Genomic DNA, 21124 nt, shown 5'->3' with positions numbered 1-21124 from the left:
TAGTCAGCCCCGCCTCTGGGCGCCCGGACCCTGCAGCATCCCCTCACCCTGGGCCTCCGTGCCTCCTCTTTCCCGCCGCGCTGCGGTTTAAATTCTCCTCGCCTGTGTGAGCCCAAGCTACCTCTCAGGCTTCATAGGTGAAGTGAACACGGATATCCACTTTTTTAGTTCCCCACCTTCAGTAGGTGTAGAGAGATACTATTCCCAAACTGTAGTTTCAAATAGGGTTTGAGATCCTGTAAACGTTAACTCTTCATTTGTCCATCCCTTTATTTAATCATTCATTCAACAGTGTTTTACAAATATCGACAAAGATTTAATGAGCCAGGGACTGTGGAAGGCGCTGGAAGGGGGAATGGTGAACAAGGCAGGCATGTCTTCGCGGAGCTTGTAGTCTAGAGATTTTCATCAAGTAAACTAGCATTTGCCATACTGTGTGGTGTGTGCTCCGATAGAACGTTAGATATTTAACCCAGCCTTGCTCGGAAAATTATACCATCCCCGTTCCCTGGTCTTCACATTCTCTTTCTGGATGTTGGAAATGTTTGACTCCTTCCTCCTTTATTGAGTAATCCTTGCTCCCCCAGATACTGCAGATCACAACTTCATCATCTGTTGGTTTAGCTAATCAACAAATAGCTGGGGGACCCTTTGGGACAGTGTTCCCCCCCGTCCTTCATTTCTTGCAGTAAATATTGAGCCACTGTTTGCATAAAACCCACCCCCTTAGTGCCCGGAAGGCAACCAGCTGCTTATTGATTGGTGGAATGGAACCTTGAAAAGTTATCAAGTGTTTTCTGGGAATAAAGAAGTGAGAACACATTCCAGGTACAAAGTAACTTTAGAGAAAATACAGCAAGGCCTAAAAAGAGAACTGGAAGCAGTTTGACACGCCTGAGGTGCATTTGGAGGTAGCTATCCAGTGACAAGTAGGAAAAGGAAAATTAATAGGGGTTAGATCACAAAGGGCCTTGGATGTTTTGTTAAAGAGAACAGTATCCTCAAGAGCAGTGGTTTTTCAAGCAGGGTAATTGGGGCCCAAGACTACCAAGGGATACACCTGCGTATATAGCTTTAGAAGGCTCCGTTTCCAGATCCTCAGCTTTCAAATGAACTCTTCTGAAACTGACTTTACAAGAAAAGGCCGGTGGAGGGGGGCCTGGGGAGGGATGTTATATCCTTCGCACTTCCCTGTATTATCCCAAGTGTAAAAACCTCGGGTTGCCAAACAAAGCATTTGGAAATACTGATTTCAGGAAGGCCTCCTTTGGTGATTAAATTACTTTGAAAACCCAGAAGGCTTCCTCTCCCCCTAATACAGATTTGTGTTAGGGTGAAGTCTGTGATATGCTGAATTCAGAAGAACGCCACAGTTAAATGTGATTAGAATGTTTTTTGGGACCACGGGTTTTTCAAGCTATAGGATCAAACTTGGATGAAAAGCTTTTAAAGAGATTTCTTTTAATTTAGGTGTGTGTTATTCAATAAGATAGCTAAAAATTATTTTATTAAATCATGAAATGCTTATTCCAATTACGGTTAACTTAGTTCTTTTTATAAAATGTTTAGTAGTTTCTACCTCCTTTTTTTTTTTTTTAAGTTTAGTTATTTATTTTGAGAGAGAATCCCAAGCAGTCTTCTTACTGTCAGCGCAGAGCCCGATGCACCCAGCTCTATTCCATGAACTGCGAGGTCATGACCCGAGGCTATGCCAAGAATTGGAAGGCTAACCTACTGAGCCACCCAGGTGCCCCTCTGTCTCCTTTTAACAGAAGAATAAACTTGTTTAAACTTGTGATGAAAAATTTTAGAATTAAACTTTATTTATTTTTTAAATGTTTATTTATGTTTTTTTTTTTAACCTTTTTTTTTTTTTATTTATTTTTGAGACAGGGAGAGACAGAACATGAACAGGGGAGGGTCAGAGAGAGGGAGACACAGAATCTGAAACAGGCTCCAGGCTCCGAGCGGTCAGCACAGAGCCCGACGCGGGGCTCGAACTCACGGACCGTGAGATCATGACCCGAGCTGAAGTCGGCCGCTCAACCGACTGAGCCACCCAGGCGCCCCTATTTATGTATTTTTAAGAGAGACAGAGCACGAGCAGGGGAGGGGAAGAAGAGGGAGACAGAATCCAAAGCAGGCTCCGGGCTCTGAGCTGTCAGCCCAGAGCCCGATGTGGGGCTTAAACTCACAGCCGTGAGTTCATGACCTCAGCTGAAATGAATGCTTAACCGACTGAGCCACCCAGGTGCCACAAAGAACTTTGTCCTTGGGAGCCCTCGGGGGTGTTCTGGACAGACAGTGGTATTCTAGACCAGAGTGCTCAGACTTACTACTCTTAGGACTTCTTTATACACTTCAAAAGCTCTTTGGGATCTTCAATATATTTTTTAATTGGGATACATAATCTTGATAGTTACTGTATTAGAAATTGAAATATATATTAATTCATTTAGAAATAAAAAAGCCATTACAAGTTAATGTAGAATTTTTAAAATGAAAAATGATATTGTTTCAAAAAGATTAGAAGAGTGACATTTTTTCAAATCTCTTTAATGTCTGGCTTAATAGAAGACAGCTGGATTTTCATATCTCTTTCTGTGTTCAGTCAGATTTGTTGTTTTGGTTGAATTATTAAGAAAATCCAGCCTCACACGGACATTTAGTTGGAAGAGTATTTTTAATAGCCTTTTCAGATAATTGTGGATATTCTTCTTTGGTGTTACACACAAGTTAACAAGGGATGGTTTTATGAAAGTTATTACAGTGTGGTATCTGAAATGATACCAGTGAACTTTTCATACTTTGTTACATTAAAATCCATTGGTCTCTCATTTTGACTGCGTCTTTTACCCAGAGAGGATTCTGTAGCATTGTGTGATAGGTATCTGGAAAATACTGGTTTCACTGAGTTACGTGGCTCTTCCAAACGTTGACACATTTTATTAACAGTGTCAGAAAAATCATATCACCACACTCTCATCAGAAAAAGGGTTAAGTGTTGGGAAGCTGTCAAGCTCATGGCGGCAGATACAGTTTTGCCAAAATTCTAATTTTCTCTCGGAAGCTCAAATTTTATCATTGGCAACAAATACTGTCAGTTTTTTTCTTGAGTTGCCAGTCTCACTTTGTTGTATTTTCTAGAAAATGTTTGCCAAATGCCAAAGTCTGAATAACCCATCGCTTTTGTGTCATTTATTCTTCCAAGTGAGCATGATGTTCCACAGAAAAATTTTGCAATTCATACGCACAGTGCTTTCCTTAGAGGTAGCCATCACCTTCTGTATGCCACATAGGTGTTTTATATGTGCTTCTTGTTTTGTCACACAGAATATTAAAAAGATGCCCTCCAGAATTGAGCTTTAATAGAATTTTGACTCTGCCATCAAGGACATTCTTGGGTAAAGCTGGCATTCTTTCACTGTGTGGTGAGGAAGCGTGTGGTGGCGAAGGATCTAACTTGGCGTGCCATTGTCTCCCTTCTTGCTTCGGCACCAAATGTTGACCCACCATTGCTTTTGTACCGTCAGTGGGAAGGCCAGCACAGTTAAAAAGGCGAATCCCATCTTAGTTTTGTTAGGAAAATAGTTTCGGCAGCAGAACCTGTGGACTATCCCCAGAGGACCACCGTCCACCCTCAGGAGGAGGAAAGAGGTTGCTTTCTGGTGATAAAAGCGAAGGCTTTAGGAGAGCTAGTCACCCAATTATGTTAAGCCTCCAGCAGTTTTCACTCTTCAGTAATTTGTAGATTTACCTCCCTCAGCTCTAGGTGCTGTAAGCTAGATTTTTCTCTCAGGTTGGCCAACTCCTTTTGCATTACTGAACTGTGTTCTGTAAAAGCTGGCTTTCTTAACTTGTGGTATTGGCCCTCCCTTCTCATAGGGCTACAGTATTGACCTTCCTTTCTCAGGAGGCCTTCAGGAAGTTCATTGCTCCGCCACATTTTTTGAGGGAGACATAGCTTGGGATTTATCTCATAAGAGAAATTGAGTCTGATTCCTATATTCCTCCCCATTCAGCTTGGTTCCAGATAAGACAGTTCTATCTTCTAACATATCTACTGAGCAATTAAAGCAGTCTCATTAGAGAGCTTTCGAATTGTAGACTCTGAGCCATTTCTGATGTCCTGAGTTCCCCCTGGTGATGGTGAGAGACAACCTAGGTGGAGGAGGAAAAGGGAAGTGCAGGTCCCAAGGGCCACACCCACTTCTGTAATATAGGAGAGTGATTTGATCAGTGGGTAATGAATAATTGCTTTCTGTAGAAATTGATACCTTGTCCAAGTTGGTCTGGCCCTGGCCCTGGCCCCTGGAGACTTGATGGTTTGAAACAACAGCCATAGATTTTCTAGCGTAGGTTGCTCATCACTCACTCACTCTCAACTAAGGAGAAAACTTGAGGCAAAATTACATCTCAAAGCGTGGAAGGCGGAATGAAACGGGCAGTTTGTGGATGCCGGATAAAGATGACAAAGCAGATTGGTGTGCTTCCTGAGACTGCTTGCTCTAGAAGAGCAGAGGCTGCAGCCCCGGATGGCAGTTGGGGATCTACTGCAAGAGCCCTGCGTTTGGTGAGGTGGGTGGGTGGGTGGAGGGGGTAGATATTGGGCTAAGCTAGCTCTGTAAACAGAAAGAAAGGGATGTTTGAAGTCATTTTGTTTAAGAATGTTTTGCAGTTCTTTATCCTTTTTATTTTTTAAATTAATTAATGTTTTTATTTATTTTTGAGAGAGAGAGACAGAGTGTGATCAGGGGAGGGGCGGAGAGAGAGGGAGATGCAGAATCCGAAGCAGGCTCCAGGCTCTGAGCTGTCAGCACAGGGCCTGATGTGGGGCTGGAACTCACTAGCTATGAGATCATGATCTGAGCCAAAGTCAGTTGCTTAACCGGCTGAGCCATGCAGGCGCCCCCTATCCTCCTTTCTTATCCGTTTAGTCAAGTTTTTTTGTTTTATTTTTAACAGCTTTTTTTTTTTTTAATGTTTGTTTATTTATTTTGAGAGAGTGCAGGGGAAGGGCAGAGAGGGAGGGAGAGAAAGAATCCCAGACAGGCTGGGGACATCAACTGTGAGATCATGAACTGAGCCAAAATCAAGAGCTGGATGCTTAACCTACTGAGCCACTGAGGCTCACCTATTTTTTTTTAATTTTTTTAATGTTTATTTATTTCTGAGACAGAGACAGAGCATGAGTGGGGGAGGGGCAGAGAGAGAGGGAGACACAGAATCCGAAGCAGGCTCCAGGCTCTGAGCTGTCCAGCCCCGACGCGGGGCTCGAACATACTGACTGCGAGATCATGACCTGAGCGGAAGCTGGCTGCTCAACCGACTGAGCCACCCAGGCGCCCCTGAGGCTCACCTGTTTTTAACAGCTTTGTGGATGTATGAGTGACATTGAATGTACTCATCACCCCCAAGTCCATGGTTTTCGAAACCTTGTTCTAGGGAGCCTGGTGCCGGTGAGGTTGTTTGGGGAGGAGATGTGGGAGGCATTGCTGAGGAGGAGGTCAAACTAGGGCAGTGATCTGCCCCCTTCTGCCAGATTAGCTTTGCATTTGTCTGTTATAGGTACACCGGGATTCCCTATGAAGACCATCATGGAGCTTGTGAGGTATATCCAGGTGAAAAGAGAATAGTGTTGAGAGTAGCCTTTGCAAAGTATCACGTTAGAGGAATAAATACGCAAGAGATATTTATGGAGAGAGTGGGGCTTGAGTTGTGCCTGGAAAAGGTAAATAAAATATAAGGATTCAGAAGGAAGAGGCTTAGTGGAGTAAAGGCCTGCAGACAAGTTTGGAAGGTTTATTCCAGGAGTTTAGTGTTAAGACCAGCACAGTTCATACGGCAGTTCAAGGTAGAAGGAAATGGAAATAAGCCTTTCAAACCCAAGCTGAGAAATCTGGATTTTATTTATTGACTCATGTGAGAATCATCTGGAATGTTAAAAATGCAGATTCCTGGGTGGCTCAGTTGGTTAAGCCTCTGACTTGTGCTCTCAGCTCAAGGATTTGATCTCGGGGTCGTGAGTTCAAGCCCTGTGTTGGGCTGGATGTGAAGCCTACTTTAAAAAAAAAAAAAAAAAGCACAGATTCCTGGTCCTACCGAATCCTCTCTGAAGATGGGATTCAGGAATCTGCACCCCATGTTATTCTGATGCGGATGGTTGTTGGGCTACTGTGGTATTTAATGAGGACTCCTAGAAAATGTTTGAATCAGGAGTAACCCATTGAAGTAAAATCAAGCAAAGTGAATCTGGAGGCTGCCTGGAGGATGGAATTCAGAAGGGCAGGCCCTGGGAACACAGACTTCAGTCTGGATGTTATTGCAATGGTCCAGAACTGGGGTAGGGGTGGGGAAATGAAGCCTGCTAAGGAAGAGAATCTCTTAAATTTTATCACTGGTTTGGCCATGGAGAATAAGGGAAAGGATGAAGTCCGAGGTGACTGACATATTCTTAGGTGACTGAGAGAAAGAAAGTTCCACTGAAAGAAATTGAAGGACAAGTGAGCAGGGCTGGCTTAACAAGCTGGATTGAAGTGATTGGAGACGCATGATGAAAAGGTAGAACAGACAGTTGGTGACGAGGACATGAAGCTTGAGAGAGGTCAGGTCTGAAGAGTGGCTCTTCTGTAACTAATAGTTGAAATTGCAAGAGCAGATTGGTTGGATGTGAGGGAGGGGATAAAAGAGGAACTTGGAGGACTTTGGAGGGGGCTTCATGGGGAGAAAAGGCACTGGGGAGGAGTTGGGTGTGGCTGTGGCCTGGTTCCTGCACTGAGTAAAGAAGTAGCAACAAGGAGATGGTGGTAGGAGCACCTGTGTGACCTGAAGAGAGTAAACTCGTGGCTGTGCTGGTTTTAGCTGTTGTAGATACATTTGAATATTCAGCAAATATTAAATGAGCCCCGATTACATTTCCAGGGCTCGTCATAACACTATGTAAACAAGGTCCCAGTTCTCAAAGAGCTTTCATTCTGGAAGGGAAAATAGACAACAAAGGAATGCATAAATAATTGAAGTTTTTGTTTTAAAAATAAGGAATATGGTTTTTGACTACGTGATTCATTTTTATAGCCAGAAATTAAAATGATGGAAAAGATAGGTAAGTCTCACACCCCATTGGTAAACTTTAAAAAAAAGAAATCAGTTCCTATTTATTTTTCCACTATTTCTTTAGGCAGTTACAAGGAAATATTAACATCCAATTATTTCAGTTAGTGGAGGAGTGAGACTAAAACGAGGTAGTGTGATAGGGAAGGATCGGGGGTACTGCATCAGCGTAGACAGGCTTTTTGAGGTGGTGATATTTGCTGACCTCTAAAGATCTGAGTGTTTCAGAGAGAACAGTGGAGCCTCTGGGAACACAGGTGGGAACACATCTAGTGAGGAGGAAGAATGGCTCTCATAGGGTCAGAGATACAGGAGTCAGATCATGTAGGCCTTGGAACCACCAGATGGCTTTAAGCTACATTTTATTTTTTTATTTTTATTTAAAAAAATTTTTTTTAACGTTTATTTATTTTTGAGACAGAGAGAGACAGAGCATGAACAGGGGAGGGGCAGAGAGAGAGGGAGACACAGAATCTGAAACAGGCTCCAGGCTCTGAGCGGTCAGCACAGAGCCTGACACGGGGCTCGAACTCACGGACCGTGAGATCATGACCTGAGCCAAGGTCGGACGCTTAACCGACCGAGCCACACAGGCGCCCCTAAGCTACATTTTAAAAAGGGCACCATGACCACAGTCTGGAGAATTGATTATAAAGAAGGCATAAGAGTTAGAAGCAGGAAAACCAGCAGGTGAGAAGTGATAGTGGTGTGGACTAAGGTAATGGTAGAATTGGAGAATAGATGGCTCCAAGGGCATACATTTGAAGCTGGAAAGACTTGATGGTGGATTGAGTGAGTGGGAGTGAAGATCTGAGGTCAGGGTGAAATCATTGCCACAGGGCACGTTGGGAGTGTTGGTGTTGCATGAATACCAAAGGGACTTAGCCCCTTCTGCCTGGATGTTTTTTTTACTGAAGTCTTTTTGTGCATTTGAAGCTTATTTACTGCCTCTGATTCTATAAGGTCTCTAAAGGTGAGTCGGTTAAGTGAGGAATAGGATTGAAATGATTGATGGCATTCTGTTTTTTTTTTTTTTTTTTTTTTTGAATGTTTATTTTTGAGAGAGAGAGAGAGAGAGAGAGCGCGCGCGCGCATCATGAGCAGGGGCGGGGCAGAGAGAGAGGGAGACAAAGAATCCAAAGCAGGCTCCAGGCTCTGAGCTGTCAGCATAGAGCCCGACATAGAGCCTGGTGCTGGAACTCACAACTGCAAGATCCTGACCTGAGCCGATGTTGGATGCTTAGCAGACTGAGCCACCCAGGCACCCCTGATTGATACATTCTTATCTCAGCCCCGCTCCCATTGTCCTTAGCACGACTTCACTGAAATCTGACATTCCCATCTAGTTTCAAGAAGATTAACAGAAAACATGTTCCCTTCTTGAGTAACAGTGGTTATAGGAAAAAACAAGAACAAAAAACCTTAAGCTTCCCATTGTCCCCGTGGTCCTTCGACCCTAGCCAGCCCTTATCTCAGCCTCTAGGTTCTTGTTTCTCAACTGGTGCTGACAGCAGCTGCTTTTCAGTTGAAGTCGGGACCAGGCCTTGTGTTTTGTTGGACAATGAGGTTTTGCTTAGAATCAGGTTTAAACAGCATTTCTACCCTAAAAATCAGAGACCTCCCCCTACATGGTGTGTTGATGGGCCCCAGAGAAAGTGCTGTTGAACTTTATCTGCCAGGCTCCCGTGTTTGCCTTCTTCCTCTTACTCCCCTTTAAGCCAGGGTTGGCAAATTCCCTGGCAGGTTAGAGCAGAGTATGCTGGGTGACTAGTTCATATTAAGGTGGCTACCAGTGGCTACACTGAAAAGACTTATATACTGGGAGGCCCTTCTTTAAGGCATGTAACCTCAGTTCTTGCACCTTAGTGATGGATCCCCAGTCAAGCCTGCTTCAGGTAATGGAGCAATGAGTGAGTCTTACTTCATTGGCTGGAATCATTCACTGGTAAAATTCATTCCTGCCAGTCTAATTTCAAACAAAAATTGAAGTTGATTGTGCACTGCCTACCTCCTGGTCTGAGGACAACCAAGCTTCCCTTTAAGTAGTAATAACCTTTTTTTTTTTTAAGTTTATTTATTTTGAGAGACACAGAGAGAGAGAGAGAGAGAGAGAGAGTGTGTGTGTGTGTGTGTGTGTGTGTGTGTGTGCGCGCGCGTGCACGTGTGTGCAAGCAGGGGCAGAGAGAAGGGGAGAGAGAGAATCCTAAGCAAGCTCCGTGCTCTCAGCTTGGAGTCTGATGTGTAATGTGGGGTTTGAACTCGCCATGAGATCATGACCTGAGTTGAAATCAAGAGTCAGACACTAGGGGCGCCTGGGTGGCTCAGTCGGTTGAGCATCCGACTTCGGCTCAGGTCATGATCTCACAGTTCGTGGCTCCAAGCCCCGCGTTTGGCTCTGTGCTGACAGCTCAGAGCCTGCAGCCTGTTTCAGATTCTGTGTCTCCCTCTCTCTCTCCGCCCCTCCCCAACTCGTGCTCTGTCTCTGTCTCAAAAATAAACATTAAAAGAATTAAAAAAAAAAAGAGCCAGACACTCAACCAGTTGAGCTACCCAGGTGCCCCCAGATGTTTTGCCTATTTTTAAAATTGCCTATTTAAAAAATTTTAAATTGGGTTCGTTTTCATCTTTTTTTTTTATTATTTATTTTGAGAGACAGGAAGGAAGAGTGCATATGCACACACGCATGAGCGAGCAAAGGAGGGGCGGAGGGACAGGGAGAATCCCAAACGGGTTCCATCCTGTCAGCTCAGAGCCCCACTCAGGACTTTATCCTATAAACTGTGAGATCATGATCTGAGCTGAAATCAAGAGTCGGAAGCTTAACCAACTGAGCCACCCAGGTGCCCTTCATCTTGTGAGAATTCTTAGTATATTCTGAATACAAGTCCTTTATAATTGCAGCTATTTCCTCCCTGTTCATAGATTTTTATTTTTCATTCTCTCAGTAGTGTTTTTCTAAGTTCTTTTTTTTATATATGTGTGTGTAGCTTTTTTTTTTTTTTTTTTAACTTTATGTGTTTATTTTGAGAGAGAGTGTGGGTGACCGAGAAAGGGAGAGAGAGAATCCCAGGCAGGCTCTGTGCTGTCAGCACACAGCCCAACATGGGGCTCGATCTCACAAATTGTGAGATCATGACCTGAGTCAAAACCAAGAGTTGGACACTTAACTGAGCCACCCAGGTGCCCCTTTCTAAGTTCTTAATTATGATATAATCCAGCTAACAGCTGGACTGTTAACCATACTTTCCTTTAAAAATTTTCAGTCACGATTTTTGTATCATATCTAATAAATCTTTGCCTTGCCCAAGGTCATAAACATTTTCTCTTGTTTTTTTTTTACCAGAAGTGTTATAGTTTTGGTTCTTACATTTAGCTCTATGATCCATTTTGAGTCAATTATGGTCTAAAGTAAGAGTCTGAGTTCATGTTTTGTACATGGATACCCACTGTTCCAAAGTCATTTGTTAAAGATTATCCTTTTCCTCATTAAGTTGCATAGGCAACCTTATTGAAAATTAATTGACCGTAAATGTAAGGGTTTATGTCTGGACTCTGTTTGGTTCCGTTCATCTGTATGTTTATTATGCCAATACTTACATTGCCTTGATTACTGTAATTTTATACTAAGTTTCTAAATCAGGTAGTGTAAGTTCAACTTTTTTTTTTTTCCCCTCTTTTAATTGTTTTTGGCTGTTCTGGGTCTTTTTCATTTCTGTATAAATTTTAGGATCAGCTTGTCAGTTTCTCCAGAAAAGCCTGCTGGGATTTTGATAGGAATTGCGTTTACTCCATAGATCAGTTTGGGAAGAATCGCCATCTTAACAATGCTGAGTCTTCCAGTTTATGAACATGTTATATGTCTCCATTTATTTAATTTTAAATATCTCTTGGCAGTGTTTTGTAGTTTTCAATGTACTTCTTTTGTTAAGTTTATTTTAAAAAAATTTTTTTTTTAATGTTTATTTTTGAGAGGGAGAGAGACACCATGAGCAGGGGAGGGGCAGAGAAAGAGGGAGACAAAGAATCCGAAACAGGCTCAGGCTCTGAGCTGTCAGCACAGAGTCTGACGTGGGCCAGAACTCATGAACTGTGAGCTTAAGACCTGAGCTGAAGTCGGACATTTAACTGACTGAGCCACCCAGGTGTCCTAAGTTTATTATTATTTTTTTTAATATTCATTTATGTTGAGAGAGAGAGCACACACATGTGCATGCACAAGTTGGGGAGGGGCAGAGAGAGAGGGAGAGTGAATACCAAGCATGCTCCACGTTCAGCACAGAGCACAGTGTGGGGCTGGATCTCATGACTGAGATCGTGACCTGAACCGAAACCAAGAGCTGGATGCTTAACTGAGTGAGCCACCCAGGCACCTGTTGTTAAGTTTATTCTTAAGGATTTTATTTTTTCTAATGCTATTGTGAATGGATGTGTTTCTTTTATTTCATTTTTTCTTGTTAGTATATAGAAGTAAATCAATTGTTATATTTGATCTTGTATCCTATTATCTTACTAAATTTGCTTATTTAGAAGTTTTTTTTGTAGATTTCTTAGCATTTTCAATGTACAAGATTATGTCTCCTGCAAATAAGTATAGTTTTATTTCTTCCTTTGCAATCTACGTACGCTTAATTTTTTTTTCTTGCCTTATTGCACTGGTTAGAATTTCCAATGCAGTGTTGACTAGAAATGAGGAAAGTAGACATCCTTGTCTTATTCTCAATCTTAGAGGGAAAGCATCTAGTGTTTTACTATTAAGTGTGATATGAGCTGTTTCTGTGATCTTACGATGCCTCTATCAAATTTTGAATGTTTCCTTAGTTTTTGCAGCATAAGAGATAGTCTGGGCTCATCTGATGCTTTTCCTGTCCCAACTATTTTCCAAAGAGCTCTAGTTCCTTTGTTCTTTTTATTGACAAATGGTATGTAGTGATCAGGGTCTGGGCACTAAGTGAGTAACAATCACTTTTTAACTCTTCACCCAGTGTTTTCAGAAATCCCAACCATCTAGTTATATAAAAACTGTAAGGGTATATCCCAAAGCATTTTTTTTTTTTTAAGCTTATTTATTTATTTTGAGAGAGAGAGGAGAGAGAGAATCCTAAGCAGGCTCCACACTGAGTGTGGAGTCCGACACGGGTCAAACTCACGAACTATGAGATCATGACCAGAGACAAAATCGAGAGTCAGAAGCTTAACTGGCTGAGCCACCCAGGCACCGCCCTTCCCCCCCGACAAAAGCACTTTTCAATTGTTTTTTAGTGCCAAGTCACACCTGCAGGTGAAGAACCTAGTTACCAGTAATATAATAAATTGCACAGAAGTTTCCCAAATGACCAGACTACTATGTCTTTTTATACAAACATTATTTGTACTAGCTGAAATTTTGCAACGGAATACTTGTTGTGCTGCCTTCTCCATGTGTGTTTCCCCCTTCTGACCCCTCCCCCCCCCCCCCCCCCCTTCATTGATACTTGAGAAAAGAGCTGAGGGAAGAAGGTTTGACCATACGGTGCCAGTAATGAGCATGATAACTGCCACCCACCCCTTGAATGTTTAGTGTGGACTGTGCTTTATGTGAATTTTCCAATTTGATCTCACTGCTACCCAGTGGGGGTTATGATACTTCTTCTCTTGTCTTTTCTCAAACATTCCAGTTGTGTGAATTCACTATTCATCAGAGCTCTGTTTGATGTGAGTTATGAAGGGATGGTAACTGCTGACCCAGCATGTCTGTGAGGGATCATAGTGCCCTGGAGACTCTTGGAATACTTCCCACAAGTAACATGTGGTTGGTTGTTGTTGTTGTTTTGAAGGATTAGACAATACAGATGCCCATGAAGTAAACTGGAAAAATGTCCCCCTCCCTTCCCCTCCCTTGCCCCATCCTTCATTCCACTCTTCTCCCCAAGATACTTACCATGATAGTTTAGTGTATATTCTTCCAGCCCTTTGTTTTTGCTTAAACACATTCAAATGTCCTGAGAGCTGTTTCAAAGGGGCTTTTATTCCCAAGAACACGCTCCTCAGCTGATCTGCCCTAAACTAACCTTTCTTTTCAGCTGGGCGTGTTCCTGTTTGGATCTTGACTGAGCAACTTAATCAGAAACAGGCTTGTTTGCTTCTAAACTTGAACGCTTCTGGCAATAGCATAGTGTTTGTATCCCCTGTTCACCCCTTGAGTTCTCCTATTCCCCAGGGATAATCTGTAGGAGCAAGAAAGGTGTAAGATTAGTAGCTCTGTGAAATGTGTTAGATTGTTCAAAATCTAACAGATGAGGTCAGTTTATTGGTTCCTAAAGTAAGTTCCTCACAAGCTCTTGGTTGGAGGGTCAACTAATGGCGGACCCTTGAGAGAGAGTAAGTATGAGTGCCTTTACTTGTCTTTAAGTAGTGGATATATATGTGGCTAAAAAAATGTATGTAAATTGAATGAAAATAATGGGACTTGTGAATCCTTTTAATTTATATAATCACCAATTACTCTAAGTTTAGACTTGCTTGGGTTGGGTGTTCTTGTGTTTTGTTGTTGTTGTAGAAACAGACTCTTTTTCTTTTAATGTTTGTTTTTTCTGAGAGAGAGCACACACACGAGAGCACACGAGGGACAGAGAGAGAGGGAGAGAGAATCCCAAGCAGGCTCTGATGCTGGGGGTGGGGGTGGGGGGGGGGTGGTTTCATCTCAGGAACTGTGAGATCATGACCTGAGCCGAAAGCAAGAGTCGGATGCTTAGCCGACTGAGCCACCCAGGCGCCACCAGTTGGGCGTTTTTGAAACAAGGCTTTCATCAGTAGCCTTTGTGAGGCTTCCTACGTGTATAAATACCTTTCCTTCTTATTCTTGCCTTCGATGTCTCATCCTATAACGTTTCCTGGGAGATGGGCAGCCTGTTTCTGAGATTCTAAAGACACACATAGACACACCAGTGTGTATCATCACAGTGTGCTTAGGAATCTGAGGGAGTTGGGGCGGGGTGGGTGGTGTACATTGTGTCAGGAGCCCAGGGTATACTACAAGGGACAGGTTTTATGACCTCGTGGGAAAATGGCCTTCTGAGTATATGCTTTCTCTGGGGTCTGGGTACCAGACACTATTTGTCCATCTAGGCTTTGACTTTATGGCAGAAACCACTATTGCAATGTGTTAGATTTTGAAACTATTTCCTCACTTCCTCTACTTTTTTTTTTAAATGTTTTTATTTATTTTTGAGAGAGAGGGAGAGAGAGAACAAGCAGGGGAGGGGCAGAGAGAGAGAGGGAGACACAGAATCCGAAGCAGGCTCCAGGCTCTGAGCTGTCAGCACAGAGCCCGACGCAGGGCTTGAACTCATGAGCCACAAGATCCATGACCTGAGCCGAAGTCGGACGCTCAACCGACTGAGCCACCCAGGAGCCCCTTACTTCCTGTACTTATATTTAAGCCTTCAAAGGCGTTTTTTTATTTTTTGTTTGTTTTATGTTTATTTATTTTGAGAGACAGAGTGGAGAAGGAGCAGAGAGAGAGGGAGACACAGAATCTGAACCAGGCTCCAGGAGCCGTCAGCACAGAGCCTAATGCGGGACTTAAACTCACAAACTGCAATATCATGACCTGAGCTAAAGTTGGCCATTTAACTGACTGAGCTACCCTGAAGCCCCTGGAAGGTTTTTTAAAGTTTGTCACTTCTCATTCCTATAGTCAGATGAAGTCATTCTTTGGTACTAGAGTGGCAGTGCTACTGAGGGTAGCATATGGAAAAGGTGATCCATGGCCAGGAGTCAAAGGTCCCTGGGACCCAGGTTGCCTGAATTTTCTAGCTAGGTCTCTATTCCCCATCACATGGGGTTTTGATTTCATTAATGATCTCTAAAGAGAAAGAAGGTTGCTTTTAGCAACCATTATTTCCTGGTCTAAACCAGACACTACTTCTGAACCAAAAACTATGATACCAGGTCAGAACATTTGTACGTGGTACTGTTATGAGTGATACTGTTTACTTCATGTTCTTGAAGCTACTCTGTGTAGGTTATCTGACATGCCAGATCGGTTTTGCTTGGCAGTTCCTGACACCGTCATCTTCGCCAACCCTGGTTATCTCTTACTAGCTCTGGAGCTGTTTCCCAGAAAGGGATGTGCGGAACCATCTTCTCATCTGTTTGACCCCTGTGTCCGGATAATGTGTCCTTACAAAGACAGGTGGCTCATTTCTAAGTTGCCATCCTACACATCATGGGGACTACGAGAGGAAACAAGGAGTGGGAAACAGCCATTGCAAAGACATAGGAGATCTGGAATCCTGTTAGAGGAGAACCCACTTTACTCTGGCGCATGCCCAGCTGGCCTGCTTCACACTGTGCCTGGGAGCAGGCCACCCGCAGCCTCTGAAGAGGGCAGAAGTATATTCTTTGCTCCTTCTTCCTCATTCGGATTCGAAGTCAAGTCAGCCAGATGCCAGGCCACTTGGTTCAGTATTCCTGGCACTGAGGATTCATGTGACACGATGCAGAGAGGCAAACATTGCGTGGTGTGGGCAGAAGGGAGGAAGAAGGGTTCTCTTCACCCAGCCCTGAGGCAGCAGGCAGTGGGCATCCATGGCTACAGGGGGAAAACGGGATTGGCCGCGGTTCTGAGACGAGCACATGCTTTTACAAGCTTCGTCCACGAACGGACTCAATATAAACAGTGGGAGAGTGTTTCCAACCTGGGTTTTCTCTTGAACCTGAAGCTTAAGGATAATTGAGGGGACAGGGAATGAGTGTGTGTTTCATTCCTGTTTAAGAGCCATTTAGAGTCAGACAAACTCTAGTTTTAATCTAGACACCACTCATTATCGGTTGTTTAATTATAGAAGAGTTACTTAGCTTTTCTGATTTTCAGATTCATCACCAGTAAATTGAATATAAGGTTTTTGTGAGGATTAAATAAGATAATAGAGGTAAAATGCCTAGCACACTACCTGGCATTTGTTAGATGCCCAAATTAGTCTTCATCACTGCTAGCGTGTTCCCCTTCATTTACTGAACTTTTTCAGTGTATTCATTCATTCAGCAGAATATTGAGCACTTAACTATGTTCCAGACATAAGTGAGGACATGGGCTAAAGGAAAACATGCTTGTCGCTTCTGGTCAGATGAGTGGTCCAGTAGACCGTCATTAAAGTTCAGCATAATAGAAACAGTGACGGTGGCATGCACACAGATGAGGCATCCTTTGCAAAGCGGAGAGTCCAGGAAGGCTCCCAGGAGAAGGGGGTATTCGAGCTGATTACTTTTCAGTCTGGTGAAAAGAAGGAAAAGGCTCCAGGGAGTGGCACTTGCAAAGCCGTGAAGGTCTGAGATAGTGCAGTGCCCACGAGGAGCCACAAGTGGGACATTTTTCAGGCATACCAGTGACATTTCATTTCCTTAGCCCTTTTCTCCAGTCACTTTGGTGTGTCTGTCGGGTCGCATTGGTAGGGCAAGACGTGAGGACTACGTGAGTTGGGACTGTGAATCTGTTGAGTGTACACAACGCACACGTGTGTGGTCTTGTAAAGTCCACAGCAGGCTTTGATATTCCCTCGTGTCTGCTTCTGTACCATAAGTGCATACTGTGTGATTGTCCCCGGCAGTATTTCCATAGTTTGGACTTGGTGGAGGTCCATTTTCTGTCTCCTTAATATGAGGCTACTGGCATCAAAATCTAGTTTTAGAACTTAGGCTGTTTTTAGCCCACTGCCATTTTGAATGTTGGCAGTAATGAGTTGTGGTTTTTGTACTCTCTCTCCTTGAGAAAGAATTCACATAGGTCAGCCTTTGCAGGAAAAGAGGGCGATGTCATGTGGCTTCTGCAGGCTTTCTGTTGTTAGACAACACCAACAGTTCCTATAGATGTAGATAGGAATAGTGGGTCTTCCTTGGCCATTAGTCTCTTATCAAAATACAAGGACCTCTCCCCGTTGAAGTTTGTGTTTTAGAAGTAACTTGAGCCAAAAAATTCTCTGCTAATTCTTTCCCTCTTGCCATTGCAAAAACACTTCCTTGGTAAGGATGCCAGGATTCCATTCAGAATTATCCCAGATGAATGACTTCTTATAGAAGGGTCTTATTTTTTTCCCCTTTGGATGCTGTCATTTGTGAAAATTGGAGATTATTTTGTGACTTTGATTTAGAAAGTAAGTGACCATGCTTAACAGACTGTTTGGAACTGAGAATTACTGGCTGGTTTAGAGGTTTTGCCTTAGAGGAAACATTGAATGAGGGAACGTCTGAGACAGGCCCTCCCTCCCTGAGATCAATCCCCAACTGATTCCTGGGGTTTGATGTAAGGAAAGCTCTCCTACTTCTTCCTCTATATTCTGCCCCCTTGAACTCTCCTGTCCCACTGTGGCTGCTGGAAATGAGGTCACTTGAAGTAAAAATACCGTTGGTGTCCAGTTCCATTTTGTTTCTACTTTTTCCCACCAACAGCTGGCATGGGATTTAAGTCTATATAGTTGGCAAGACGCTTGAAGAGATGAAATCACTGTCTCAGCTTCTGAGCGAACTGCAGAGGTCAGCCCGGGAATTCTCTGCTTATATCTCAACTTGTCACACTTAACTATAAAATGCAGGCCACGCCAGGGGTGACTGAACGTTGGTCAGGGACTCCTAGATGTAAAATCTGTTTCTCAAGTGACCTTTGATCTTTCAGAATTGGTTGGTGAAGAGGAAGATACTGGCTGGTTTCTCTGCCACCCCCAGACTTGCCTTATTCCTTGCCACACTGGGGGTTAGGCGAGGGAAGGAAGCCACTCAGTGAAGTGGATGGTGACACAGAGAGATGTATTTTGCTTTGGAGAGAGAGGAAAGATCTCCCTGAGGGTGTGGGAACACGTGAGCAGACTCACTGGTGGAGTCTTAAAGTCCGTGTCCTTGATGAAGCCGGCTTTGATTGCATGAGGGTAGCAGGAAGACCACTGGAAGCACCCTAGGACTCTCGTGCTCTTCTCTCGGGGTTCTAAATGACAGCCACGGCCGGGTGCCCAGGAAGAACCGAAGGGGGGCTCTGTTGCCCGGGGTCTGTCCTTCTGGGACTGTGACGTTCCCTATGGCTTCTCTCCCCTTCAGGCTGACGGACTTCAAGGATGCAGCCACTACTACTGGAGGTGTGTGGCACCTTTTCCGAGTTGGGCCATGAGGCCACGTGGCCATGATGTGGGCCCCTCATGGCCTCAGCAGGAACAGAGCACTACAGCATTGGCCTCCGCCAGAGAAACAGCTTCAAGCAGAGTGGCCCCTCGGGCACAGTGCCCGCCCCGCCACCGGAGAAACCCTCCGAGGGCAAAGCCTGGGCTCAGGCCCATCAGCAGGTGAAGCCAATCTGGAAACTGGAGAGGAAGCACGTGGGGACACTTTCAGCAGGGTTGGGCCCAGGCCTCTTGGGGGTCCCACCCCCGCCAGCATACTTCTTTTGCCCCAGCACTTTATGTAGCTCAGGGCGCACGGCCGTCATTGCAGGCCACAGCACCTCCTGTTACCTGCACACCCTCCCAGACCTGTTCGGCGGCACCCTCCTGTACCGCCGCTCCGGCTGCAGGCACAAACCGTACCAGCAACTGGAGTCTTTCTGCTTGCGCTCGAGCCTGCCCGGAAAAACACCTTTTTCTCTCCCTCAGAAGAGCCTCCCTGTCAGACTCACTGCCAACAAGGCCCCTTCTTACACAGTCTCCCCCATGGCTCAGCCCATGGCATCCTCATCTACAGATCCATACCTCTCACTGGGAGCGGCTGGGGACAATCCTTCGGGGAAGAGCCTGGCCTCTGCCATCTCAGGGAAGATCCCTTCTCCATTCTCCTCCCCCTCCCCCTCCCCCTCCTCCCCCTCCTCCCCGTCCTCCCCGTCCTCCCCCTCCTCCCCCTCCAAGCCCACGCTAAATAACAACTCCTTCATGCGGCCAAATAGCACTAAAGTGCCTTTACTGCAGGCCACAGAGGGCCTGAAGCCAGTATCCTCACCCAAGATCCATCTTGTCTCCTGGCATCATTCGGGGGGTACTGGAGACTGTGCAGTGCAGCCTATTGAACACAAGGTCCCCAAGAGTACCGGCACTGTCCTAGATGATGCCCCTGCCTCTAGCACCCTGTCTGCCCCCAGCTCCTTAGACATGTCCACCACCAGTGTTGCCTCTCCCCAGTATAACCGGAGTAACTTAACCACAAGAGCAGAGCCACATCCCTGTGGCCTGGATGGCGACTTTGTTTCTCAGGCTCTGACTAAGGAGGTTCGGTTCACTGAGGCCGTGAGGAAGTTGACTGCAAGAGGCTTTGAGAAGAAGCCAAGGCAAGGCTGCCGGTTTGAACAGTCTTGTTTCATGAACTCCAGCTTGCAGTGCGATCTCCTCAACAAGAACAGGCTGTGGAAACCTCCCTCAGTAGGCCAGCAGTTCCCTCAGGAGGATGCTGGAGCAAACAGCAGGATCCTCCCTAGAGCCCGGGACACGTTGGAGTTGGACAGCACAGTCTTCTGTACCAAACGCATCAGCATTCACCTCCTTGCCTCACATGCCAATGCGCTCAGCCACAGCCCTGCCTGTGGGTCTACGATCGACTCCCCACCACTGGGAGAAGACAAAACTCCCATTCTGCCTTCTCCTTCTCAGCCCCTTGGCGTAGCTGATGTGGCCACCCGTCTCTCTTCCATCCATCTGGGCCAGCTTGGGACGGAGGGGCCTAAGGAAGCCAGGGAGCTGGACTCACCTGCTAGGGATATCGGGTAAGTTGGGGGACGTTTTTGATTGATTTAGAGCAGGAGAATGTATACAGCATAATTTAATGACACTGACCTTATGTCTTTGAAGGTGGTTTTATTTTTTGGCTGCCCCAGAATTTTGGTTTTCACTTTAGGGCAGAGGTTGGCAAACTAGACCAGTAGGTGGGCCAAATCTTGCCCACTGTCTGCTTTTATAAATAAAGCTTTATTGGAACACAGCCTTCCCCATTCATTAACTGCTGTGTATGGCTGCTTTCCTGTTACAATGGTAGGTTTGAGTAGTTGCAACAAACTGTATGGCCCACAAAACTGAAAAGATTTACTCTCTGGTCCTTCAGAGGAAGCGTTTGTTTTAGATTAAAACCAGGGAGAATAATACCAAACATCTTGTGTTGGGGCCTGTGACTTTTCTACTTAATTCCAAACCAGATCAGGCTCTTTGTCATTCCTGGTATGATAGCCATTAAAAAAAATTTTTTTTAATGTTTGTTTATTTCTGAGACAGAGAGAGACAGAGCATGTGTGGGGGAGGGACAGAGAGAGAGGGAGACACAGAATCAGAAACAGGCTCCAGGCTCTGAGCTGTCAGCACATAGCCTGATGTGGGGCTCGAACTCACAAACCGTGAGATCATGACCTGAGCCGAAGTCAGACGCTCAACCAGCTGAGCCACCCACGCGCCCCAATGCAGCCATTTTAGAGTTAGGGTATACACATGCTTGGCTTCTTCTCTTGTGCTTTGTTACCTCTCTGGAATCTTGGTCTACCAAATCCTTGTTCTGAATTCCCAGAAGTCTAGCGACCTTTGAAGTCAGTCACCAGGCATTCGTTGATGGTGTTTTTGTGTGCAGAATTGTGTACTTACGTGCTATGAGGGACTTCAGAGAAGATAGGAGACAGGGTAGCTGTCTACACCACAGGGGCTGTGGGCTTGAGGAACTGTGGCTAGACCTAAGTTCTGAGGGCAAGAGAAATGAGCAAGAGACAGCAGGTTGGTGAGTGGAGAGAAACACTGGGACATGATCAAGGAATGAGGATCTAACTGTGACCTGTCTTACTGACTGGGCTGGGGCATGATTCTTTCTTACAGTTCAGCTACACACCTCCAGGTAGACCTGGGTGAGGCTGAAGATCTAGAAGAAGAGCTGGTAGATGGTTTGGAAGACTGCTGCAGCCATGATGAGAATGAAGAAGAGGAGGGTAAAGGACCCTCTTACCTCCCACTGGGAAGTGGTCACCACCTGCAAGGGAAGGGGGCTGACAGCTGTATGCTGGCTCCTTGACTCCCTTTATCACCTACAGTAATCA

At 44.9% G+C, this 21124-nt stretch overlaps 1 protein-coding gene across 2 annotated transcripts in view; it reads left to right on the top strand.

The window, feature by feature from the left end:
• Positions 1-21124, top strand: part of TTLL4 (tubulin tyrosine ligase like 4) — a 37935-nt gene that overhangs the window by 493 nt on the left and 16318 nt on the right. For both annotated transcript variants that reach the window (XM_053904797.1, XM_053904799.1), the window contains exons 2-3: positions 18175-19819; positions 20907-21016. In XM_053904797.1, the coding sequence (XP_053760772.1) occupies positions 18273-19819; positions 20907-21016 (1657 nt within the window). In that variant the 5' untranslated portion in view covers positions 18175-18272. The remainder of the gene's footprint in view (positions 1-18174; positions 19820-20906; positions 21017-21124) is intronic.

The sequence above is a fragment of the Panthera pardus genome, unplaced genomic scaffold, assembly GCF_024362965.1.
Source record: "Panthera pardus isolate Hobbes unplaced genomic scaffold, ASM2436296v1 HiC_scaffold_10, whole genome shotgun sequence".
Classification (NCBI taxonomy): domain Eukaryota; kingdom Metazoa; phylum Chordata; class Mammalia; order Carnivora; family Felidae; genus Panthera; species Panthera pardus.
The sequence above is the reverse complement of the archived record's forward strand: the minus strand, read 5'-3'. Positions and strand labels throughout refer to the sequence as shown.